Source organism: Peromyscus californicus, unplaced genomic scaffold (assembly GCF_007827085.1).
Source record: "Peromyscus californicus insignis strain IS unplaced genomic scaffold, ASM782708v3 Scaffold_3__1_contigs__length_106647218, whole genome shotgun sequence".
Lineage (NCBI taxonomy): Eukaryota > Metazoa > Chordata > Mammalia > Rodentia > Cricetidae > Peromyscus > Peromyscus californicus.
Window position 1 is genome coordinate 59,779,406 of NW_026294551.1, and position 25,451 is coordinate 59,804,856.

The window sequence follows — 25,451 nt, forward strand, 5'->3', positions numbered from 1 at the left end:
ACCTTCAGCATAGTTCAAAGGAACAGTTCAATAAATGTGGATGACTTCGTAGCCCAACATGCTGTACCACTGCAAAGGGCTAGGGAATAACAAGCCTGGAGCTGGCTAATGCTTAGGACACCTCTGCCCTCCTGATGGGATTAGAAGCTCTGCTATTCCCACTTTATTACCATTACTATTCAAAACGCCATTCGGACAATAATTCAGAGGCCGATGCTGCTCATGCCAATCTCCTCTGCATAGAAACACAATTCTGTCGTGCCCGTGTTCCCTGTGCATGCCATCACAGAGGGGGACCAAACGAACACTGCGGTTCCTTCCAGGCCACTGACAGCCTGCCCTCTGGCTCCACGCCCCAGCTCTGTACAATTGGCAGATATTGTAGACACTGAAGGCATCACATGTTCCAGCTACCTGTGAGATGGCCATGAGCTCACTCCTGAAGCGCTACACTGCAGCCCACACCATTAACTGCACCTCCCCCTCCACTGAAGTTCGTGCCTTGAACCCACACCCAGGACCCACAAAAGCCAGGGAGACACAGTGAGTTACTCTGATGTTTATTTTAATGTATCTTAGTCCACACAGTTGGTATAAAATCAGAAAAAGCAAGCAAAAACAGAAAGGTCTGGAGTCTTAGCATCAGAAGGGCACCGTATATACATCTACAGTTGGTGGCCGATACAAGTCATTGCCAGACAGTCCTTGGAGGCACAGGACATTCTAGACCCAGCAAGCCAGGGAACTCACAATCCCAAGGGTCTAGACACTTGTCCTGATGCTCCGACCGTGAGAAAACTGTGGGAGCGATGGAGGCTTTGAGATTTATTCATTGTAGTAATAACAACAGCCTAGCTAGGTACGAAAGCAGTTATGAACCGTTTATGTCACACACAATTATTCAGGTCTCCATTCTGCCTTATGCCATAAAACTGTTAATTGAGTTTCCAGTGAGTGGTTTAAATGATTAGTAATAACGAGGAATGGTAAATCCATAGCACCATTTCACAGACTCCTTGTCTCTGACTTCTCATTTAAATGCGTGGCCCTGGTACTCTGCCTGCAAGGACAAGGGTTCCAGAGTTACCAGCCGTGTTTCTGCGGAGGGCTCTGGTTCAGGGCGTTTCGTCTGTGAGTGCTTAGGGCTCCACACAGCCATTCAGGCAGTGGGTAGTCCTGCTAAATGCACCAGGTCACCCACAGTGTGAAGGCCTTTGGCCATTCGGGGTGTGTCCCCACACTTTGGTTATCCTATGAGGTTGAGTGGGAGGGAGGTATCTGCTTTTAGATGAAGGGGACCATGTGGGAGTTTTTACTTCTGAGCAAAACCAAAGATAAAAACAAAAATAAAAACAAAAAAACAAAACAAAGATACTGAACTTGGTTATAGTGTTAGAATGTAAAGTTCTTTAAGATTCAACACAAGGCTGACAGTCAAACATAAAAAGCAAACAGTCCTATGTACATATATGTAAAAAGTGTTATAAATAGGTTTTATAAACCATAGATATTATATACATCTTCAATTGACAGCAATCCCCACTCAACTGCGTTCTGTTTGGTTGGACTTGCGTTTGGATTTGGGGCTAGCTCTTTTTGGTTTGTGGGGCTTCTTTTTCTGGTTTCCTACCTCCCTCCCCGTGGACCCTATGCGCGCTCAGAGCCTCGACGGATGGTGCGTCGGGCACCTCATTCACGTTTCCGTAGGATCACGTAGATAATGCCACTGAGGAGGGCCAGGGGAAAGGCCACCCAGGCCAGGATGTAGGCGAAGCCATAGGAGTAGCCCGTGTTGACATGCCACTCACTGTGCCTCACTGTGTAGATGGCCGCTGCACTCATCACGCAAAGACCTGGGAGGAGACAGACAGCAGGTAACTGGGGGTTCACCGTGGGGCTGTGGCGCTCTGCCACGTGAGCATCCACAGTGCTAGGCAGGGAGAATGTTCCTAACCTGGCTGGGCCTCCCAGCTCAGAACTGGGAGGAGACAGCTGGAATATACGAGTAAACAATGAACAGCTCCCCACGCCCAACCCTGGCCACCCACGCCAAGACCTCTTCTGAGGCTCCTCAGTGTACTTCCTGCCTCATTCCTCTCTCTTTCCGTCATCCTCTCCCTAGGCCATGCGAGATGGACAGTGAGGACTCAGGCTGAAAGAGAAGCCTGCCTAGCTCTTCCCAGAAGTGGCTGGGTGTGGATATGCTTTGTGAACCTGTGACCCACTCTACACACGGGCCGTGTTGTGTGTGACCAGAAACCAGTGGAACTGAAGTGATACTGTACCACTGGTGGTGTCGTGGAATAACAGAAAAGGCTTGACTCCCTGCTGACCACAGGGGACCAGGTTCCCTTAGCGATGCTGTCCCGTGGATGTAGTGAGAAGTACCTAGCAGTGATACAGGGCAGATGGAGGGAAAGGGAGAAATAAGGACAGTAATAAGGGAGAGAATCAAAGCTGCATGGAAAGGAGACAGATAAAAAAAGAGCAGCTAGTTCCATTCCACTTGGTGACCCCAAGGTCTGCAGCTCAAAACAGACGAAAGAATATCAGACATACAGGTGCATCAGGCCACCCCAACTCTTTGGTACAGCCACCATGCTCAAGTTCGACCACCTATGCCCATGTGACAGTCGTGTCCCTCCACAGAGAGGGGTCCAATGACATCAGCACCCCAGCCTGGAGCTGGACAAAGCCAGATCTGTTCCCTACTGAAAACAGAGCCTTTGAGAAGCTCTGAAAGACTATTATAAAGGCAGCAGGCTGTGTGGGATTCATGCGGTCCCAGGGCTCCAGTCCCTGGGCCACCTACAGCTAACCTCATTGCTATTTGTGCCGCTGACATGCTGGACAGTTCAACTCTGTTTGAATAAACAGTAGGAGGGGGATGATGTCACACCATCCACCCTGATCAGACTGTCCTTTGGCAACTCAGAGGAGAATATGCCCACTCAGCTTGCCCCCATTGGAAAAGCCAAACAATAGTCTTGGGACCGCCGTGGGATGGGACCTAGGACCTGCCACTACCTACAGAAAGTGCGGAGACAGTAAAGCTGGCTGTGTCATGGGAAACCATAGCCTTGCTGAAGGACAACAGCAGTTTGGATGTCCCGAGACACACCTGATCAGCCTCGACCAGGGTACTCAGTTATCTTGCTCTGTTGTTCCCTGGGCGACCGCTTCGTGTTGAGAAATAGCAGGGATAGGGGTGTGAATTAATGGTGGCGTGCTTGCTGAGCATGGGCAAGGCCCAGCTCCAGCTCCCCAAGTGCAAAACAAAAGGAGAATGCAAGCTAGGCCTTTGCGACACAGGCCTGTAAAGTCTCATCACTTGGGGAGGCTGAGACAGGGGGAGTTTGAGTTCAAAGCCAGCCTGGGATATGCTGTGGGACCCTGTCCCAAGAAATAAGAAAAATCAAGACAGGAAGTGAACAAAGAGGAACAAAAGGAGATAGAAAAAGAGAGAGGGATGAAAATGAAGTCAGGAAGGAAGCAGGAAGACTCACATTGACCTGAGCTGCCTGTGGCCTAGGCTGATGAGGGCAGGGCCACAAGAAGGGACGCACACCACAGAAGAGAGCTAGGTACGGTAGAGAGCCAAAGGAGGAAGAATGATGCTTATCATCTGCACAGGGCTTCCTGAGGCAGCTCCTGGCCACAGGCATGAACGATGCCTCGGTAGCCATGTGAATCTGCTACGTCTCCATTCCCTGGCAAAGAGAAAACATCAGTTTCCGTCCCTGACCAAGAGTGACTCACAGCCCAGCTGATGGAGATGTGTCATTCAAGCAAGTGAGGTCCCCAGGAAAGTGCCAAGTTCATCCACAGGCCAAATTAAAGCCATGACGACACTGAGCAGTCAAGTCACAGCAGTTTGTACCTGCCTCACCATGGCTGGGTCTGTAACAACCCTCTGCACACGCTCCCTAAAGCTCCCTGAAAGAGAAGGTCTCTACCCTTAAACAGCAGTGACCAAGCAATCCTAACCAAGCAATTCAAACCCAGGGCCAACTGAGAAATTCTTGGTGATTGCTCAACAGCTCCTTTCCTTGGGGTTCCTTCAGCACGTAAGGAGTGCTTACTATCTGCACGTCCTGTCCTAGACAGCAGAAGCACCAGGATAAATGAGACAAGGCTCCGACCTTCAAGGGATGCCTGTCCAGAAGACAGCCATCCCTTGCAATATTAAATAGGAGAGGAATGTCCCCAAGGCCGAGAGATCAGACAGGCTGAGCTCCATACGGCAGAATACAAGCCTTGAGGGCGATGGCAGTTCAGCTGGGTCCCAGGGATATGTAAGAGGTGGCCAGGTGAAGAGGAGCAGGACAGAAACTCCAGGAAGAGGAGCAAGGTCAAAGGCTAAGATGGAGAGAAAGCATTGAAAATTACAACAGTCTCACAGGACAGGAGGCTGGACATCATCCAGGGCCAGGGCAACATGACAAGGGGACAGGGAAGGGGAAGTCCTGTAGAGATCTCCAGCACAGCAGGAACATAAGCAGACTCTCAGGTCCTGGGAAGGCCCACTCCCACCCCCAGGCCAGATGAGATGGCAAAGGTCTATAATCCCAGCACTCAGGGGCTGGTACAGAAAGATCTCAAGGGTCAGCCTGAGCTACATCATGTCTCAAAACTAAAAAACAAGGGCAGGAGAGATGGCTCAGCGGTTAAGAGCATTTTCTCTTTCAGAGGACCTGGGTTCGATTCCCAGAACCCACATGATGGCTTACAATGATCTTTACCTCCAGGTCCAGAGGGGACTCCATGTCTTCCTCGGGCCTCTATGATCATGACATACAAGCAGGGCAAACATCCACACAATAAAATAATAATAACAAGAAGTTTTAATGTAAAACCCAAAAAGGCAGAAGAGAGATCACTCTAGCAGCTGAGTGGAAATGGGATTTAGGGGTGGGTGTGGGGCAGGAGGTGAGGAGGTGCAGGGGGCAGGTTTGTGCACCACGCAGTGGTGTCATCAGGGAGGACAGAAGAGAACTGCCACAGCACCCGTGGAGGATGCCACACCACAGAAGCAGCAGACTGTAGTCTGGATGGGGAGGAAGAGGAAGAAGAATGGAACAGGGCCGTCCGCTGTGCATGCACCCGGGACCCAACACCTCGGCAGCTGAGAGAAGGGAGACGACTAAGCAGTAGGTCTAGTCACCCACAGTCCAGACAGCAGTGGTGACATCCAAGCACTGAAAGACTCCCCAAGACCTGGGAGGCCTGTGCAGAGCATTTCCACTGCAGAGGCAGGGACGGAAGCCACGGTGAGGCTGGCTAGCGTGTGGACCCCGGAAGCCCACTCAGAATAGCTGCAGGCACAGCCTTGGCTCATCTCCTCACTCCCATCACCATCATTAAATAAAACCAACGGGAAAGATGAGACTCACTCTGGAGTCCATGGCCTCTGCTGGCTTTCTGTCCCCCTTAATCACAGTAACGGGGACCAGCCTGGCAGAAATGAAGCCACTCCAAAGAGACACTTGAGTCTCTCAGTCTGACTATCAGACTGTTGAAACAACGGACCCTAAAGAAGTTCCCTAGAAATCTCATGCTGAGAGAAGGACAGGGCGCCAGGAGGGAAGAACTTATCTCCCAGAAAGAGATTTCACAGGGTTCTATCAACATGTCAGAACATCTTACAAGATGAGTCTGAAACCCAGGTAATGATGGGTGAGTGGTGGGTGGGGCCACACCTTGACTGGGCTTGCTTAGGTGTGCGCATTCATGGCCCTCTATTTGAACTTTGGATGCTACTTCAGGACCCGAAGACGGACTTGGGAGAAAGCAGCTTTTGATCTCTTTGTCCCTCTTCCCAATGTGGCCACACTGAATAAGTCTCCTTTTTCTGCTTTCCATTTTTAATGTGGTCCTTTTAAAACTGGCTTCTTGAGCAAAGGTGGCTGGACCGGACATGGGACACAAGTTGTGGTCCCCAAGTTTGATTAAGGTACCTAGATATTTTAGTTGATTTGTATTCTATCTCAGGGACATAATTGCCTAGGAAGCCAATGGGGGTTGAGGGTCTTCCATGTGCCTGCCTGGGGCGAGTTAGCTGCTGGACATTAACACACACGACTCTACAGATTCTAACTTGGTGTCTGTGTGGTTTTCTTCATGTTCTCCCACCTAGTAAGCCTGATCCAACACAGCAAAAGATAACAAACGTGTAGGAACAGTGGTACCCAGAAAACGGAAAATTTGGAAGCAGGACCGGGACATTCTCCTCTAACAGGTTTAGAAGAATGCACAGCTCATGAACAGGGCTTGCTATTAGTGAGAAGGTCCTGGAGAACCTCACAGCAAGATCAGGGTGCTTTAACAGCTGCACAAAGTCCCCAGGGAGAGAGCCCACACGGAGATACTACACAAGGCTCTCCAGGGTAAAAACATCTTGCCTGGATGCAAACACTAAGGAGGGCCTTTCTTGTTATCTTCAAGGAAACTGCCAAGACAAGAAGTGTGTGATCAAGACATGGAGTTCACACAGAGACTTCGGCCATGAAGCAGCAAAGCCAGAAATCTGCTGTGTCTATGGCGGGTGTCGGGGGGAGCTAGCCAGCCAACCCCTCAGCGGTCGGACTTCTGTCTTTCCCCTAAGCTCCAGCTCACAAGCATGATCCATACAGACCACAGCAGGCCCTTCAAAAGGAAGCTGTAAGGCCTGTAGACACAGCTCATCAGTTTAGGGCACTTGCTACTCTTGCGGAAGATCCCGGTTCAATTCCCAGCACAGACATGGTGGCTCACAACCATCTGTAACTCCAGTTTCAGAGGATCTGATGGCCTCTTCTGACCTCCTCAGCACTAGGCACGCACATGGTGTGTGCATACATGCATGCTGGGAAAACATTCATACATGTAAAATAAATAAAGTCTTTAGAATTAAAAAAAAGTCTAAAAAGTAAAAGTAAATTTTAAAGAAGGAAGCATGATGATACCCCAACCTGTAACAGTACCTTATGAAACTCAATCAATTCTCTATTAACTTCCATTTAATGCACTTCAGTGCTCTGCAGACCTGGCATTCACGCAAACGTAGCTGCCCACCATGGTAGCCACACGAAGGTTTCATACGCCCTGATTAGGAGGCTTCTTTCTCCTTCTTTCTTCCATCTGCCTCCCCATGCACCTCCTCCCTGTCTTCCCTTCCCCAGCTGCTTTAGTTTGTCTGACTTCTTCCTTGATGCTGAACTGCCAACTCTCAAGTATGCACTAATTCTCACCTCCGGCCACACCACCCTCATCTTCTCTCCGGAGCCTACCTTCCTTCATAAACACCACCACCCGGGGGAGAGCTCACGCCCTCGACTTAGAACTGCCACCCTCTGAAAGAATCGGGAGGTCTCTGGGCAAAGCCCCGGTTCTTGGGTTTCCAATTTGAGTAGAAAGACCTGCCAGCAGTTTCAAATGAACATTCTGGAGACCCGAGATTCCTACGAGAGCGCCCTTCAGATCGTCTGGACTAGAGGTGACAACCAGGTACAGAACGTCCTTAGGAAATCACAGCCACGGTTTCACTTCGACATTTCTAACTCCCCAGAACTTCTTACTTAAATAAGGGCCGCTCAGCTGAGGACCCATGACTGAAAAAGAGTCTTGTAAGAGATGAGCAGCTAGATTTGAAGGGCCTAAGGAAAAGCAACTCATGTGTTTTCAAAGCCAGGGGCACTTGAGGCAGTGTTCTAGAATGTTCACAATGAGTTCAGAGGAGGAGCAATGGTGTAAAGCAAGTACCACAGCAGACAGACTCTGAACGGTTAGAGCAGCTCTGAGAACGTCCGTGTGGATGGAAAGGCCTTAACCCAGAGGCCACACGGACCACCGTGATCCTTATCTCTGGACTTCACGGCTCTTCTCCTCAGCCTTGTGGCTAAGATCAAGGGTAGTGACTAGACTTTGTGAATTTTCACGAGAATGGTATTGTAAAAAAGACCCTGGATAACTGAAAGTGGAAACAATACAGATGCAAAGGCTGCTGCCCAGTCACTCGGCCCCACCCAGCCGGTTTTCCACTGAGCAGTTCTGTAGGTGCGGCTACTCATAGCCGACGCTTCAAAACCTACCAATAACAAAAGGTGTGAATCTGAGTTTAGCATCCAGTGAAAAGTCTGGTGCAGGACTGGGCATGGGGACACATCCCTCTGATCCCAGCCCTCAGGAGACAGACTGGCAGATCTTCTAGAAAAGGTATTAACAGCCAGCCTCAGGCCATGTCTCTCTGTACAAGCATCCACCAAGGACTTGGGGGTTGTTTCTAATCCCCCAAGGGCTGCTTCTGAGCATGGGTGGTGATACGACCCCAGTGACATTCTCACAGTAAACGTGGGGCACTACATCTTTGGCTATAGGGAGGGCCAGGATCGGGAGGGTGTCATGGTACCTAGACATGTTCTGGGGTTTACTCTCTGCCTCTCACTTCTCTCCAATACCCTCCAGTCTTGGTCAATTGGCAAACATCAGACAGAAAGATAGGCGTCAATGAAGCACTGAGCAGACTCCACAGACAGAACTGTAAGGTATTTACCTCTGTGGCAGATACTTCTGGGCCCTACACGCCATCGCACAGACCACAGGGAGAAGGTGGAAGCCTTTCCTGTGTTTGTGTGTGTCACCAGTCTCCTATTTGGAAGCATTAGCACAGAATGCTGGTGAAGGCAGCAGAGACTGCAGCAGGAACCCAAGTCCAGGGGAGTGTGTCAGTGTGACGATTTCCACTTACAGGCACAAGACACTTTCCTGAGAACACCCTCACCAGCACTCTGCACAGGGCCATGGTCTAAACAGGGCCAAGACAGTGTCTTGGGCATCACATCCTTGGCTCAGTGGGCAGCCTCAGCATTTACTTCTAATGATGTGCCCATATTACAGCTTCACTCATGGTGATGGGTCTGGCATGTTTGAAGGCTTTTCTTAGGACCCGAAGACTCTTTCATGTGTGTATCATTCCACAGAGCAGTGGAATGCTGCTAAGTTTAAATATATATGCACATGCTGTACACACACACACACACACACACACACACACACACACACACGTGTGAGGGCTGGAGAGAAAGAGAGAGACGACAGAGAGACAGAGAGACAGAGAGGGGAAAAGCTTCAGGATAAACATCCAATAGCCCAATTCGCAAACATCCACCACTGGCACCATGTCCTTCAAAAGGCCCATATTCCATATGGCCGTTACCGTCCACAACTTACCAGCAAGGATCTGGAAGAATCCAGTGATGTAAAAGCGGCCGCCTTTGGTGAGGGTGAAGAGCTGGCAGAAGAACAGGAACAGAGACAGGACGCTGAAGATGACAGACAGGACCATGGTGGCCTGGACAGACTGCAGCCATTCTAGGAGAAGGAACACTTGGTTAGAAAACCTGGGAATGGCCAGGAAAGACCTGCCATGGGGCATGTGGAGTCAAGGGGGCCCGATTCCTGAGAACCCCCAACCTGGTGGGAACAGTTCATTCTGCACTTTAAAAAGACAATCATCAAGCCATCTTTTCTTGTTGAACCATGGATATTTCTGGAAAGGGCTGCAGGAAAAGTATGTGTCACCAGAGTTTAGTGCCATTCAAAATATACTGAACTGCCTTCCAATGTTTTTGCCAAATGAGCTACTTAAGGTAGCAGACGATTCGGGACTTGTATAGTCCTAAGTTGTAATTTTCGACTTCACAATAAAAAGCAAAGCACGAACAGAAAAAACTGTAATTCACACTTGGAACTTGGAGCTCTTCCTGGGCTGGCTGTGTGTAGTACAGTTCTCTGTCACAAGGGGGACAGCAGCAGCAAATGGCGGTGAGAGGCGGCTCCCAGGCAGCCACCCAGCCCCCATCACGAGCAGAAACAGTCCACACTGCAGTGCACAGGGTGCTCAGCTGCTGGGAAGCTTGTGTGTTGAATGCACCTTTGACTTACACTAGTTTCACTTATAGTGGTTTTACTGAGCCATAAACCCCATGGTAACCAAGGAGCATCCATCTGTGTGCATATGTGCTCAACAATGTATATGAGCCATTTCCACTGCTTCCCAGTACTCAAGGGCATCTCCTCATATAGGTTTCTGAAGGGTGTGTTGGAACCTCTCCAACTATATTCCAAAAATAATAGTTCATAACCAATATTCAGTAGGTTAGCATCCCCCACAGAGATCCCAAGAATGGCTGTTATAGAGAGAGAGCGCCACTCTTACAGAAAGCAGGAAGAAAGTGCTAAAAATGTTGGGCATGTCAAGTTCTCTGCCATTTCCGTTCTTTTCTTGGTCAATCTTGACCGTGGCCTTTGACCTCAGCACAGAGCTGTCTCAGTTCTGTTAAATCAACAGATAGCATCACGGCTTCTGTGTTCTCCCTGTGGTCAACCTGCCGTGCTTCTGGCGAATCGCTAACCTTCCAAATGAAATTCAGGAAAGGGAGGGTATCCCCAGGTCAACATCTGCTGCAAGCTAATCTGACTCCAGAGGAAGTGAAGGAGGAAGCGGGCTGAGCTCCGTGTGACAGGGGGACATGTACAGTGTCCACCAGATGGGTTGTACCATGTCCAGACCCTCTTCTCACCAAAGAAGAGAGCTGACAGAGAGGGTTTTAGCTTCTCAAGCAGTAACTAGTTGGTGTGCAATAACTTAAAAGTGTACACATCACCCGGTGGCGGCAGACATCTGTAATTCTAACACTGAACGAAGATCGAGGTGAATTCAAGACCAGCCTGGGCTACACAGAGGGACCCTGTCACTGAAAGAAGCTTGTACCCATGCCTAGCACAACATCCAAAGCTACGGACTCTGGATGGTTTATAAAAGTTAAGCACCCCTTACCTAAAAATCTGCACAAAAAGTGCTCCGAAATATGTAAATTTAAAAAGCCAGGATACTGCTCCAAGTAGACAATGCCACACCAAGAAATGCTAACTTATGCACAAAATTATTAAACAGACTATATGAAACTACTTTCAGGCTACCTACATCCTACAAATTCTACATTTAGACTTGGGTCTCATGGTCAACACTATATATATGCAAACATCAAAGATTTTAAAAGGCTCAATTTTCAGTATTTCTGGTGCAGGACATTTTGGATAAAGGATATGGAACCTGTGATGACTAACTGAGTAAGATGGTCCTGTTAGGAACTCTGAGTAGCTCAGGAGAAATTCAGGTGCAGCCAGTGAACCACTTCCAGAGTTTCCAACAAGGCTTCTGCAGACCCACACTGGCAGCATCATCACACAGAAGAAACTCGAGCTAAACCAATCTAGCTTGTTTGTACTGAGAGAGATTTCCAGAGATGTTTGATGAGCCCAAGTGTCACCTCCCTATCTGAGAGGCCCTAACTCCAGACTTGCACTCTGCCACATAGCAATACATGCTGCTGCTTTCTCCAATTTCTTTCTCTGTTAAAGAACAATGAGGGGCCAGGAGCAACCCCAATTTCAGGTCACACACCTCCATTTATGTGAATGCCACTAACGCTGGTGTCTTTCCCTTACAGTGTGACTTTTCTGAAAGATCATTCTGCAATAAAGCTGATGTTACCATGGTACATTAAAACACCCTCTAGCTCCATGAGATGAAACAGAAGCCACCAATCTAAGGTCTCAATCTGAAACTAGAGCTATGACCCAACTGTGGCTGGGACATGTCCCCCAGAGTGCGTTGTCCTAAGGGGCAAGGCTGGAGCAGGTGCTCCCTCTTCATCTCTAAGATCTTTCACTAACACAGTGTGAATCACCACTAGATCTCACACAGGATAAGACTCGAAAGCTTTATGTGTGAAGTTTATACAAGTAGGAAAAGTACTCTGACCTTCATTTATTGACTTTTGAACCCCATTATACACGAGTGGTCTGACCCAAAGTTGGTTCTCAAATCGGAACAGAAGTGAGGGATTCGGGAGATTTATTTAGCAAGCATTTGTTGACCATCTATACTGGCTATGAGGGTCAGAAGATGAAGGAGGTAGTTTTCAACCATCAGTACAATAGATGAAACACACAGACCCATACAGTAAGACCAACTCTATCCTTGGCCATTAGTTCAAATTACTCACAGACTCCGAGTCAAGTCATTCCAGCCAATTACCTAAGAGATTCACCGAACAACCAGCAATCTGAAGACAGTTCTAAAAAGAGACCTTAACTAAATGATAATCAAAATAAAAGGTCAATGACAGCACACAAGAAAACAGAATTTGAGCTGAAATATAATAAAGGGAAGCCAAAGAGAAAAGCTTTCTCCTTCCAACTCTGTAAATCAGAAAGCCAAAACACAAGGTCAAGGTTATTCCTACAGCAGGTGCTGTCTCAGTACAGCAGAGACACAGGAAATGTATATTCCAGCGATAAAAAACTATAGTTTTCAAACCCATATGGGGCAGTCTCACAGACTGACTGTGTATTAGGTATTGGGGGGAAAACATCTCAGGAAAGCAGGGATGAGCTAAGCATAAAATATAACTCAAGAGTTAAAAATAAAAAACCAGCCTGGGCCAAGGCCAAGGCCACAGCTGAGAGCGTAGCGCTTGCCTTGCAAGTGCAATGCACACCGGCCCAGAAAGATAAAACAGAAGCCAAAATCAATTTGCCAACATAACAGAGGATTTAGACAATCCTTTAAAGAAGTGGAAAAGAAAGTTAAAATTTTCATCAGCGAGGAACGACACCGAAAATTAACTTGTCAGACCCATGAGCTGCGGCCAAAGCAGTCTCCAGAGGACAATGTCTGCCTCAGACACCTTTACTAGGAAGACACTAAAGAAAGGGGGATTGAGCTATCAACTCAAAAAAGCCAGAAAAACAAGAATGAAACAAATCCAAAATTAACTGAGTTAGTACAGATTAATGAAATTGAAGAAATATGAAAACATGTATTTTTAATAAAATACCTACCTGGTTGGGGGGGGGGAATCAATATGGAATTGAATAACAACAAAAAAAGCAACATTTTTTTGGACAGAAACACTCAAAGCTGTAAGATTCCAATTTTATCAAAAATATGTTATTCTTGTCAGTATCTCAACTGGAACTTGACAAAATGATTCAAAACTTCACCTAAAAGATGACTGTGCTCGGTTTACTGTGTGCCTGCCCATGCTGCACACACCCCTGACTTCAGTCCCCAATACTGCTCAAACCAAGCATGGTGGCTCATCCAAAGTTCAAGGTCATCTTTGGCTGCATAGCAAGTTCAAGGCCAGCCTGGTTTACATTAACACCCTATCTCAATTTTTTTTTCTTCAAAAAAAGAATAGAAGCAAAAAAAAAAAAAAATAGCAGTTAAGAAAAATTTTTGAATCAAGCATAGTGCATAGTAACAACAAATAAAAGAGCAACAACAATATAAAACGAAGGGAAGAAAACCAGAAAAATAAACAAAAATTACCAGACATCAAGCATAGACCTCCAGTGTATGCCTATTACCTTACATGCTATTAGTAATATAACTAATAAAATGTATCTATATTATATAATTCAAATATTTTACATGTAAAGCTTATGAAGTTTTAGCAAGTCAAACCGTATGTTCTAGTCACTGAAAGAAAACGTTATAGAGTCGGGCAGAAGGAAGGCTTCTGATGTATAGACACAGATGTATAGACACAAATTTAGTATACATTAAATACAGTCTGCAAGCCATAAGGAGGAAGAGATGTCAGCTGAAGTTAGGTCTCTAGCTCACAGATTCACAAGATTAAGCTGCAGAGGGATCGGCGCACCAAACGTTAAATTAAAAAGCCACATAGATATGGGATCCACAAATGAAAACTGTGAAGCCAGTAAATATAGGAAGACACTTAACCCTACTAGATAACCAGGGGGTGTATGGGAAACTCATGAGGACTGTGATACCAGTTTTTAATCTACCCAACTGTCAAAAAAGAAGTGTTTAAAGCTAGCGTCTGGTCTGGTGAGATGGCTCTGTGGGTAAAGGCACTGAAAGAATCTGTAGCAGAAGGGGGAACCAACTCCCCGAAGCCATCCTCTTCCTTCCACACTGGCATCATGTCATGCGAGCACAGACACTAACAACAAACAGAATTTAAAGTTGTCACTTCGCCTGGCTCAACATGACACACTGTTCGCACAGCCCTTCACACCTAGAGATCTGAAAGAATCTATGTACATTTTTCAATGTTTAAGACATAATGACTCAACAATTTAATATCTGTATCTGGAAGTAAATACTTGAACATATACTTGAAAATATACTTAAAAACTTCATCAGCAAAGAACGGCACTGAAAGTAAACATGCCAGACCCACAGGCTGCAGCCAAAGCAGCCTTCAGAGGACAATGTCTGCCTCGTACGCCTTTACTAGAGAAATACTAAAGAGAAGGGGGTTTAACACTCAACTCCAGAAGCTGCAAAAAACAAGAATGAAATAAATCCAAAATTAACTGAGTTGGTATAAATTAAGGAAATCAATCAGGAAATTCAACCAGGATGCTCACAGTAGTGTCAGTCCTATGATAATGAAAAAAATGAATTAGTATCTCTCCCTATAATGTCTTACCTCCAGTCCCCACAATAACACTAGGCTATCTACCTACAATGGACCTGCAGCACTTGAAAAATGACAATTAGACAGCGGCACCTTTTTAAGACCTCAAGACAATAAGGAGTAAAATGTGCACACAGCACAGGGCCATTATGTAAACATACCAAATGACAGGACTTGCTACAGTGCACGCCTACAGAAAAAACAAACAAACAAACAAAAAACCAAAGGTCTGTCGATCTGATGCCCAGGGAACCTCCGGGAACTTCAGTCATAATGAGGAGGAGTTTGGCCAAAAATCTTTTCATTGGATCTGTATCTTCTGACTTATTTTTAATAAGAAGATCTATATCTTCAGCTATCTGAAGCTTTCACATCCACAGGCTCAACCAGACAGGCCAAAGATGCTTTGCAAAGCTCTGCATACACGCACAGCCTTCCCTCACCCACACCCCCTGAACAATACAACGCCAACTATTTACACAGGCTTCCCACTGTCCTACTGCTAAGCTGGCCGAGCAAACAGGAGGATGTGCAGAGGTTACGCACAAGTACTAACTACCCTACTGAATGTGAGGGACTTGAGTTTATGAGGATTGGGGCATCAGGCTGGGAACAAATCTACATTTCCTAAGGAAAGGCAGCTTCACATGTATTATGCAAGCATTTAAACAAGTTTAAAAAAACCACAAGGCAAAGAAGATATGGTAGTGTCAATAGTAAGGGCTGGGTTTCCAAACCTTGATCAACTGCAGGATTCCTGGGCATAGAGAAGAAAGACCCTCTATTCACCAAGTGCCATCCATCAGGCTAGCTAAGGACAGCAGAGGATAAGCAGAGCCAGGCCTTGGAGAAAGCAGCCTCCATGACAGTCCCAAGGCTGGCTCGGCCAGCTGGCCGCTCAAGGGGAAGCCTGCAATGCTCTAAAGGGGTTGTTCAGCTACCCTAACATTTCTCCCCAGCCAGACTCCTTCTCAGACTTAGAATAGAGGGGTGGCCAGGGCAGAAGGGTGGGTGCTTAAGTCCATGTGAGAACAGGCTCAAGCCATGATGAGCACAGCCAGGCCCTCCCTAGCAGTCATATGTGTATGTGCTCTAACTGGAACAGTCCTGAAGTAGCTCTACTGGCCACCCACTTAACTTGCCATATGCCTCTTGGAGAACTGAAGTGCCCTTCTTTAGCTTGGCTTACTATCCCAGATCACAGGGCTGCAATGATTCGGACTGATGTGAAAGCCCTGTTCAAGGAGGGTGCAGAAGTTGATCCAAGTGGCTTTGGGGTTCAATCCCGTTGGAAGGAGGGAGGAGGGAGAGAAATAAGGAGAAATGGGAAGGGAGGAAGGAGCTTTGGAAAAGAAAGCCAACCCCACCCCCCCCCACTCAGACGGTGCTAGCAGCAGAGAAACAACTTTTCATGCTGTGACTCGAGGCTCCATTCTAGGCGCCTCCATCCGGGTCACACAAAGCAGTGCTGTACCGGGGACTAGACTTCACAGAACTGGTGTGACCAGGGCACCAACTAGAACTCCAAAAAGCATCCAGACACAACTTGGACGTCGCTGTTTCTCTTCCCCAGCACAGCAGCACTGTAAAGCATCAGCAGACGGTTATCTGTCTACACAGCAAGCTGACTGCAGTGAGCCGGCAGATCAAGCTTTGAAGGTCACTGGACCTCGGCCGTGACTACTCAGGTGCCTTCTGTAGGACAAAGTCAGGGAGAGCGTAAACCAGTGGGTGCGGCTGACTTAGCCAACCAACGCTTATTTAGTGAATCAGGTGATGGCTTTACTTTGGCCTCCAAAGCTGGTGTGCCCACTTTTGCTAGAGCAAAGTAAGAGGCTAGTGACAACAGCAGAGAGAAACGGAAGTCAGGGAGAAGGCTGCCCATTTGCAACGGTGAACAAGCCCCACTGTGGCAATTCTCTGCTCCCCGCTAAATGCAAGCCTGCAATAACGGAGTATATAATCCAAGGAAACCTCTTGCCCTTCTCCAGAGCTCACTTAGTATGGAATGCAGACTGGATACCCAGGAAAACGTTGCTAGAATTCTCGGTGCCAAGTCTAAGCCAATCTCAACCCTGGGTCGCTGAACCGGAATGAAAAAGCCTGCATGCTCTCCACGGGCCTGCTGCTCCAGTGAAGACTGCTGCCCGGTGCCAGGGCTACAGACAACTTTCTGAGTTAGGTTGTAGGCTGTAGACAGGCCCATCCCCCAGAGCACACAGGGGATGGCGGAGCTGGCTCACCCAAGCTTCCCTTCAAGGTCAGATTCCTGCCCAGAAGCCAGCTGAGCAGAGAAGGAAATACATCTGCCCCCTCGGCTATATTCTTAGCCTAGGGCCTACAGTCTAGATGGTTAAGGGCTCAGAAGACACGAACAGTTCATCTGCCTCCGTCATTACCAGCACTGACCCAGCCTCTCCCTGACCTCTGCTTCTCCCTGGGCAATTTGTGAATGGTTTTCTGATTCAAGAGAGAGAGAGCTCACAGGAGTCTAGAGTGTAGCTGAGTAGATCGGTGGCTTGTTTAGCATACTCAATGTTATGGGTCTGGTCTCCAGGGCCACCAAAACCGACCCATAAATCATAAGTAGTTCTGTTGAAAATGTAAGGTAGATAAGACAGAACACGAACTGGAGAGATGGAAGAAAAAGCCATCAGGGCTGGTCCATCACAAAGGCAGGAGTTAGTGCCTCCCACAGGCACAGTGCTGCACTATTTTCAAAGTCACATGACAGCCCCTAAGAGCAGGACCCCCACCCCCAAATCTCCAACCCACCACCATCACACAAAAATCACCATTTTCCCTTCTTTCTCGGTATGAATGCCATTCCAGAAATAGCTGGATTTCCAAGCAGCCTCCACCCTGAACAATGTGGCCTCTGCTTACCCTTCGCCCACCAGCTTGGTGGCCCCGAGTCCAGTGTGGGTCCTGTCCCAGGGGCCTCCACCCCTCCCCCCAGCAGTTTGAGACGAGAATAGGGGCTCAAGCTAACTTCGCCCATGACCCCTGCAACAAGTCTATCAACAGAAAAGCAAGGCAAGGCCCTGGGGCGCAGAGACCATGGAGGCTCACCTCTCCTGAGGCCTTTTCAGCCGATAATTGAGGTGTTTCAGTGGGAGCAACCTGCAGTTGGACATTAGTGAACACCAAGTGCTGGGGTGGGTGGGGGGTTTAGAAAGAAACCCTCCCATCCAGGGACTCCAATGACACGATAGCAGGTTGACTGTCACTAATCCAAACACCCAAAATGTTCACAAAACCTTCCTTTTTGAAAAAAAAAAAGAAGAAGAAGAAAAAAAGGGGGAAGTGCTGTGGGATGGTCTGTATATCAAGTGTGTTGCTGATTGGTCAATAAATAAATCACTGATTGGCCAGTGGCCAGGCAGGAAGTATAGGCGGGACAAGGAGGAGAATAAAGCTGGGAAGTGGAAGGCTGGGTCAGAGAGACACTGCCAGCCGCCACACGATGACAAACAGCATGTGAAGATGCCGGTAAGCCACAAGCCACGTGGCAAGGTATAGATTTATAGAAATGGATTAATTTAAGCTGTAAGGACAGTTAGCGAGAAGCCTGCCCTGGCCATACAGTTTGTAACCAATATAAGTCTCTGTGTTTACTTGGTCGGGTCTGAGCAGCTGTGGGACTGGCAGGTGAGAGAGATTTGTCCTGACTTGACACAGTGGAAAGTTCTTCACCTGACCCAAAGTGATAGGTGCACTGAATATGTAGACTGTCTATCTGCCAGTGACGAATATCAGCTGTATATAAACACATTTCCAGTTTAGACTTGAGTCCCTTGCCAAACATGGCTAACGCATATGCAAGTGTTTCGACGTCTAAAAACACCCCAAACCAGAGGCACCTCCAGCTGCCGACCTTTTGGATAAGATGCTCAATTCACACAAGTACTCAGATACCTGCACTCCTAATTAACAGGCTCGTGGAAGATACAAACCAGCCTCTCAGTCTAGTTTATGCTCTCACACCCATGCTCTTCTGCGCACTGGGTCTTGGATTTGCACAGGGATCCCCATGCACTCGCTGGGTCCCTGGGTTCCTTGAACAGAAGGAGCTTTTGGAGGCTTCGTCTGTACCCTGTTAAAAAGCCGGGGAAACAGGAAGATCTGCAGAAAATGTTTATCCTGAGACTCAATCCACAAGTCGATATCAAAAAGGGGGCGTAGGGTTTCATGCTCCAGTACCTTAGCCTCTCTTTCTGACACAACATGAAGTGAATTATTAGAGGCCACCAGAAGTTGGGCTTGTTTAAAAAAAATAAGAAAAGCTTGATAAACTTCTACAGTTTAATAGTTTTCAAAATCATTGACCATGGCAGCCCACTTGAAAACACTGAGTTTGGCCACAGAAACAGGCTAGAGAGAGAGGCAGATTCCATTGCAGAGCCTAATCCTTGTGAACCGAGAATGGACAGGGAGTGGAGGGGCTGTCTATGACATCTTTGGGTTTTACGAGATTTCTCCATACAAGAAAAACCAAAGTCCTCCACTCTCCCCCCACCAGATACAAAAAGGTTATCGTGGAGATCAGGAGCTAGAAAGAACACAGTCCCCACACTTACCAGGAACAGTATGCCACCCACCCCTTTCTATGCACAAAGCCATTCTGTGTTCCCTGGGTCCCCTGATAGTCTAACTCCCAAGAACAAGCTCAAGGGTCAGCCACCTCCTTGGGTCCACCTACATACCAATTATGCCCTGGATGTCAGAGGCCCTGGGACCTGTGCAGTGAGGACTCTGACTGTGTGTCCTTAGCACAGATAACTGTTAAGCCATCAGGGTACCAGACTGTCCCGCTTGCTAGAGATAGACCAGTGCTGGATTCCCGGGGTCTCATTGACTTGTTTTTCCACCACAATGCACTGGAGTGCCTGAAGAGTCAACAATGCACTTGAAATAAGAGTCGATGTCTTTCTTCCCTGGCACCTTTTGGATTTGGACTCCACCAAAGGTCGAGAAGGGGGAGAGAGATGATGTGGCATGGAGAGACAGCTCTGATTTTTTTCCCCAGTCAGCTAAGCCAAATCCATGGGTTCACTTCAGAGGCTCTCAATGGCACACTCGCTGCCTACCCAGACCAGCCAGTGGGGACCCTGGGACAATCTCACTAGCTCCAGAGAAGCCACAGGAAGGAGGAGAGGAAACAGCAGTCCTCCACTATTCCGTCAAACAAAGACCACCGTCACCCCCGTGCTGGTTCAAAGGCCACTGGGAAGATTTCCAGTTCTTGAAGGTGAGCAATGGAACACAGGGAGCCCAAGTCTAGAATCCCGGCACGGGGAAGGCCACCAGGACTGACTGCCCCGGGCGACAGAAGCTGTGGGCTAAACAACGGAATTTCTTAAGTGTCTTCCTCTCATGGACTTCCTCTACATCACAGGTTGCCCGTCCCAAGATTCCCTCCTTAGCAGATCCCCGTTAACCTCTGTCCCAGGCTCAGCTCAAGACTGTGTTCCTCCTCTGCCTTCTCTTCAGCCTCAGGACCCTGAATATGCCCCTCACAGATTCAGGATGTCCAACTGTAGGGATCCAGTGAGACTGGTCCCTAGGGACTGCTAAATCCAAAAAGAGACTTTGCTGACACTGCTGATGAGCAAATCCAACCCTGGTTCCTATCCTCCGATGCCCGTTTTCCTCCATCCCTACTAACTCAGTCCAAGACCCCATCTCGTACCTATCTCCTGCCCCCACAAACCTAGACATCATTTCTAATCATGCTTCCACAACCCTACATCTAATGCAGCAGCCAAGGTTATCACCAGCGCCCCTCTTCCTCCCCTCCTCCCAACCAGCCAGCCAAGCCTCTACCAGTGTCCTACAGTTCCAATGTGGGTTCAATGCTGGACTCTAACAAGAATGCCTGGCATAGTGCTTGTATCATTTTTGTCATAGAGACTGCCACTGCCCATCATTCTCAGCCTGGAACATCACCACAGCGCCTCACTGGTCCATTGCCTTTCCCCAGAAATCATTTTCAAAATGCCCACCCTTCACTGTGGACAAAGAGGCCTCCTAGCACCTGCTCCTTCCTCCCCAGGGATAACAATCTACCACACTTCTACAACTTTCTGAACCCCACTTTCTATACTCAGGATTGTTCCAACTAACTGTGAGCTCCATGGGGCAGAAACCTGGTCTTTCTTACACCTCTGTGTGCCCAGTTTCTGGAACAAAGTCTACATACGGTACAGGATAGCCTCCACACACGTGAAGGACACACGGCTGCAGCTCACTGGTGTCTCCTCAGAAAGGAAAAGCTTCCCTGGAAGCTGGGTGCTTCCTATCACTAGCAGGGCAAACGCACAGTGGGCTTATTGCAGAGGTGTCTCTAGACTGATGGGGACAGTGATAGTCTGAGGCTCTTGCATGCCAGTGACTGTATTTTCAGTCCCTAGGCCCACACATCCTCCTCTGAGGCCACCATGCCCTCAAGTCAGCTACAGCCAAGCTCTCCCTGCTCTTAAAATGCAAAGGATGTTTTCTGGGCTCCAATGCAACCCGACAGATGCAGCTGATATCATAACCTACAATGCAGCATCATAATAACTATAATAACCGGTTATCACGAAAGGACGATTCACTGTGTTATCTGTGCAGGTCTACACACTCCTGGGCTCAGGCAATCCTCTCACTTCAGCCTCACGGCTAAAGCTTTTAAATGGCAAAGACTGTGAAGGTTCCATATTAACGTAGATACTGACATCCGACAGGAAAGTCAAGAGTTCAAATATCACATCCCATCCCCTAGACTGCTTTTCCTGCCGGAGAACCCATGAGATCCTGTAAAATGAAGAGCCATTGTTTCACTGCTTAAAGTCTTGGTGGCCCGGGGAGCCACCAAGACTTTAAGCAGTGAAACATGAGCCGATAAATGCAGAGGGTCTCTGGGTTTCCGGAAGTCTGACCTGAAGCTGAGCCACAGCAAGGAAATGCTCTGGTGTCCTTGCCAAAATGACAGTGTCACCAAATGGAAGAGTAAGATAAAGTCTGGCACCATTTTGGAGACAAGGACCAAAGAGGCCACCAAGAGCATTTGGTGGGACCGATGCTGGCGAGATACAGGTTTTCCCCGTTTCCAGCTCGAGCAAGGCCACCCACACCTGTGTGTTGCTGTCATTTAGCATGGAAATGAAGAGCAAGGAAGTCTTACTCTGAGATGGAGCGGTTCTCTGCAGCTGAGAGGTTCAATGTCACCAGGGGACCTACAGGGCGTCTCCAACCACTGAGAAGGCAAAGCGTGCCTTGGGCGTGGTTATTCCCTTCACGTTCTGGGTTGAGTAGACACTCTCTAAAATCAAAGATGTGTCAAGAATGGACACACTTTCTGTGGTCACGGCCCTCGGTTTCCCACACAACAGAGCACTCAGTAAGTAGGGATGGGGTAGGAGTCAAGTCGTGCCAAAGGCAAGTCTGCTGTGCCTGACCTCAGCTGAGTTCTCTGAAGGCAGTGGGGAGACCAGGGCCAGGCTGAGCCCTCCTAACCCTCAGGCACCCAAGCAGCCTGGGATCTAACCCTTCTGCTCCAGGTCAGATCCACACAGGTGAAATCTAGAGTTGGAGATCACTTCTATACATTTAAAAAATATATAAATTCAAAGCACAAGGTACAGATTCACTTAACAGCAAAGCATGTGCTGCCCAGACCTGGAGCAGTGGCTCCTCAGCTCCCTCATGGGGACTCCGGAGAAGGCTCAGCACCCACCAGAGCCTAAGTTTACAGACCTTATTTATCTGAAAGCCAAGGCCCCAGTCACTTCTGCCTCTCAGCGATGCTGTGGACACCACCCTCTTGTCCTATTCACCATGCCTGCAGCTTAAAACTCATTTCTCTAATATAAAATCCTTTCTATAATTGTTGTCTGATTATAAAAATAAATATCTCCAGGGAGGAATATATAGAAAGCAGATAAGGTTTTTTAAAAAAAAAAAAAACAAAGCCTGGCGGTGGTGGCGCACGCCTTTAATCCCAGCACTCGGGAGGCAGAGCCAGGCGGATCGCTGTGAGTTCGAGGCCAGCCTGGGCTACCAAGTGAGTTCCAGGACAGGCTCAAAGCTACACAGAGAAACCCTGTCTCGAAAAACCAAAAAAAAGAAAAAAGAAAAAAAAAAAAAACAAAAAAGTGTTAAGAATAATCAGCCAAACATTTTGGGGTTCCTGGTAAGAGCCCAGCAGAGTCTGCCTGATGAATGCTTCTAGAAGAAAACAGATCCCCCCAGAGTCTAGAGCAGACAGGGTTTCAACAGAACGGGGAAGTGAGATGAGCTTCCAGGGGCACAGCTCTTACTGAGTCTGGAAGGATCTTTGGACACTCCCCGTCCTGACCCACTCTGCCCCTCTGCTATTCCTCTCCTTCCTGTGATCGATCTTGTGCTCAGTGGTCCCCCTACCTAGAGCCTCTCCCAAATGTCCACACAGCTTACCCCAGGGTCATTCTCAGTCTCCAACTCCTAACCCCCTTCCCCCACACCCACCCACCCACTCAAGCACACACGGCAGCCCCCCACGCTCTCAATGCACTGTCCCGTTCCCGGCATGGCTCCTGATGCTGCCCGCCATCACTTGAGCTCCCTGGGTGGTTGCCCTTCAGCTCTCTTCTCTGTGTCACACCACAGGTGCAACAGCACAGCTCTGGTGAAATACCGGGGGAGGGAGAATGGAGGAGAGAGGCAGGAAATGGAGAGAAGAAAGGAGAATCCTGAAGTGGGGCGTTTCCATCCAAGGGGCAATGGGAGTGCTGAAATTCTATGATGGAAGGAGAGGGCTAGGTGAGGAAGTGGCCCTTCCAGCCAATTCCCCTGGACCACGGCACGGCTGTCACCTTGGAAATGAGGGCCAATGGGGCCTCAGGAAGCTTGGAAAACCAAGTGATGGAACCAGGCTTTCTTCTTAAACACTTTATCCTAGATCTATTCCTAGATAGGAAGACCTATCACAGAGGGTCAAGAACAGACATGCGCTATCTAGTCAGAAGCTGCCTCGGTGGCTCTCCCAAGTCGGGGACTGTGACTGTAGACGTTAGAGGATGGGATGACTTATGAAACGGGGATTCTGGGAAGGAGGAGTAGTGTGCACAGGGTGGCCTCCACCTGCTGGGCAGGCTGGGCGGTGGAGCACTCTTCACTAAGATACTAGACAGTGGCAAAGAATGGCCAAGGTGCAGGATGACTCTGAAGACGGCCACTTGGGCGGGGCCTCTTAAACAGCCTAGCAGAACTCTCCGGCAGGTGGCTGAACACACAAGTCTGGCGTTTGGAAGAGCAGGCTGGACTGGAAGAAACCGAGGCTCCACAAGCGTTGATAAAGGACTCCAAGATTTCACTACACTTGAGGAGGAGGAGGAGGAGGAGGGAAATGGAGGAAGAGAGCATGGAAAAGGAGGGAGGAAGGGAGAGAGATGGAGGGGGGAGGGAGAGAGAAACTGTTGACAATTCTACTCCATTTCTCTGCCTTCTTGTAAATGTGTAAGGCATGACCTGGTAACTAAGCTCCACCAAAAGGAAGGAACAAATGTGTGTTCCAGGCACACTCTATTAAAAGTGGAAAGAGTACATTCTTTCTTCTCTGCTTTGTTCACCCTGCTGTTGAGGACATGGATGAGATAGCTAGAGCTCTAGCAGCCTTTACATTCATGAGGGATGATAACCAAGCCCAAAAGATGGCGAAGTACCTAGAAAGTACCTAGTTTCCTAAAAATGTCATGAAACCCATGCATCTCTCGGGCTGCGGTGCTCCGACTTCCTCAAAAAAGGGGGAAATAAACTCATTTGCGGTGCTAACATTTGAAGATGTTCTGCCCGGTGGAGACAGTCCTAACACTAACCAGAATACCAGTCAACTGGTCTACCACGTCCTGTCTTCCTGCAGTAGGTCACTGTCCAGACAGAGCCTATCTCCCCGCTTGCCTGTATTTACTTAAATCCTGCCTGCCCTTTGGAGGAGGGATCATATTCTGCCTCCCACTGGAGACTACCCTCCACTTCCTCCTGAACTCTGGCGCAGTCTGCCTGCCCCCTCTCCTCGGGCACCTGGCCCAGTGTGCCTTCACAGGGAGTGACTCATGCCCCCACACTTATCCTGACTCCTCAGCGAGGTTCAGCATCAATCAGCAGCCGCAAGGTCCCTGACTGCCCAAGCCAGGAGCTCCCCAGTCTTGGGGTGGGCCCCACAGAGCCGTTCACCTCTGCCTCCAACAGGGATTAGGCAGGCAGTACTTAGAAAGTAAGCGAATCAGTTTGGAAACAAACTGAGAGTATGGGAAGAGGTTGAGGGCCCGAGAAGGACAGGTAGAACCAGATCCAGTGTGAAGAGACAGCTTTGAGAAAAGACCTGATACACCTTCCGCCTTGACAGTGTAGACACTGGGCTGCCTCAGAGGACACACTAGCAGTCCACATCCACATAGCCGTGGTTTCTATGACAACAGAGCATCCCCCCTCCCCCCAGAGAGAGGAAGAGAGCATCAATTCCCTTCAGAGAAAGAGCAGGTGGGAGCTAAACAGTGGCATATGGCTATGGTATCCCAGCTCCTCGGGGAAGCTGAGGCATGGGGAGTCCCTTGAACCCAAGAATTCAAGACCAACCTTGGCTGTAGCAAAACCCCAAGGGAGGTAGGAAGCCTACCATGTACATGGAGGTACATGCTTGATACCTCTTCTTTACAAATCACTATCAATAATGACTACTCCAAAAAATATGCTCCCAACATTCTAATAACAAACACATTTTCATTTAATTTGGAGAACAACGCAACACAGTTCATTCATGAAGGTGGCCCAGTGTTTTAAAAGTAACTTTGTAACTCTATTGTCGCACTACTCATTGTTGAACACCAGGGAACAGGCAAAGCAGGCCCAGGGGACTGATCACTCAGAGCTTAGTTGGAAACCTGCTGACACACGGGGGAGACGTCATCGAGATAATTACTACTCGGGAAG

The 25,451-nt window shown here is 48.4% G+C and overlaps 1 protein-coding gene across 2 annotated transcripts in view; it reads right to left on the reverse strand.

Moving 5' to 3' along the window:
• Positions 1-544: 544 nt before the first annotated feature.
• Positions 545-25,451, reverse strand: part of Pmp22 (peripheral myelin protein 22) — a 30,156-nt gene continuing 5,249 nt past the window's right edge. For both annotated transcript variants that reach the window (XM_052757855.1, XM_052757856.1), the window contains exons 4-5: positions 9,208-9,348; positions 545-1,853 (exon numbers count right to left, since the gene is read on the reverse strand). In XM_052757855.1, coding sequence (XP_052613815.1) covers positions 1,690-1,853; positions 9,208-9,348 — 305 coding nt within the window. In that variant the 3' untranslated portion in view covers positions 545-1,689. The remainder of the gene's footprint in view (positions 1,854-9,207; positions 9,349-25,451) is intronic.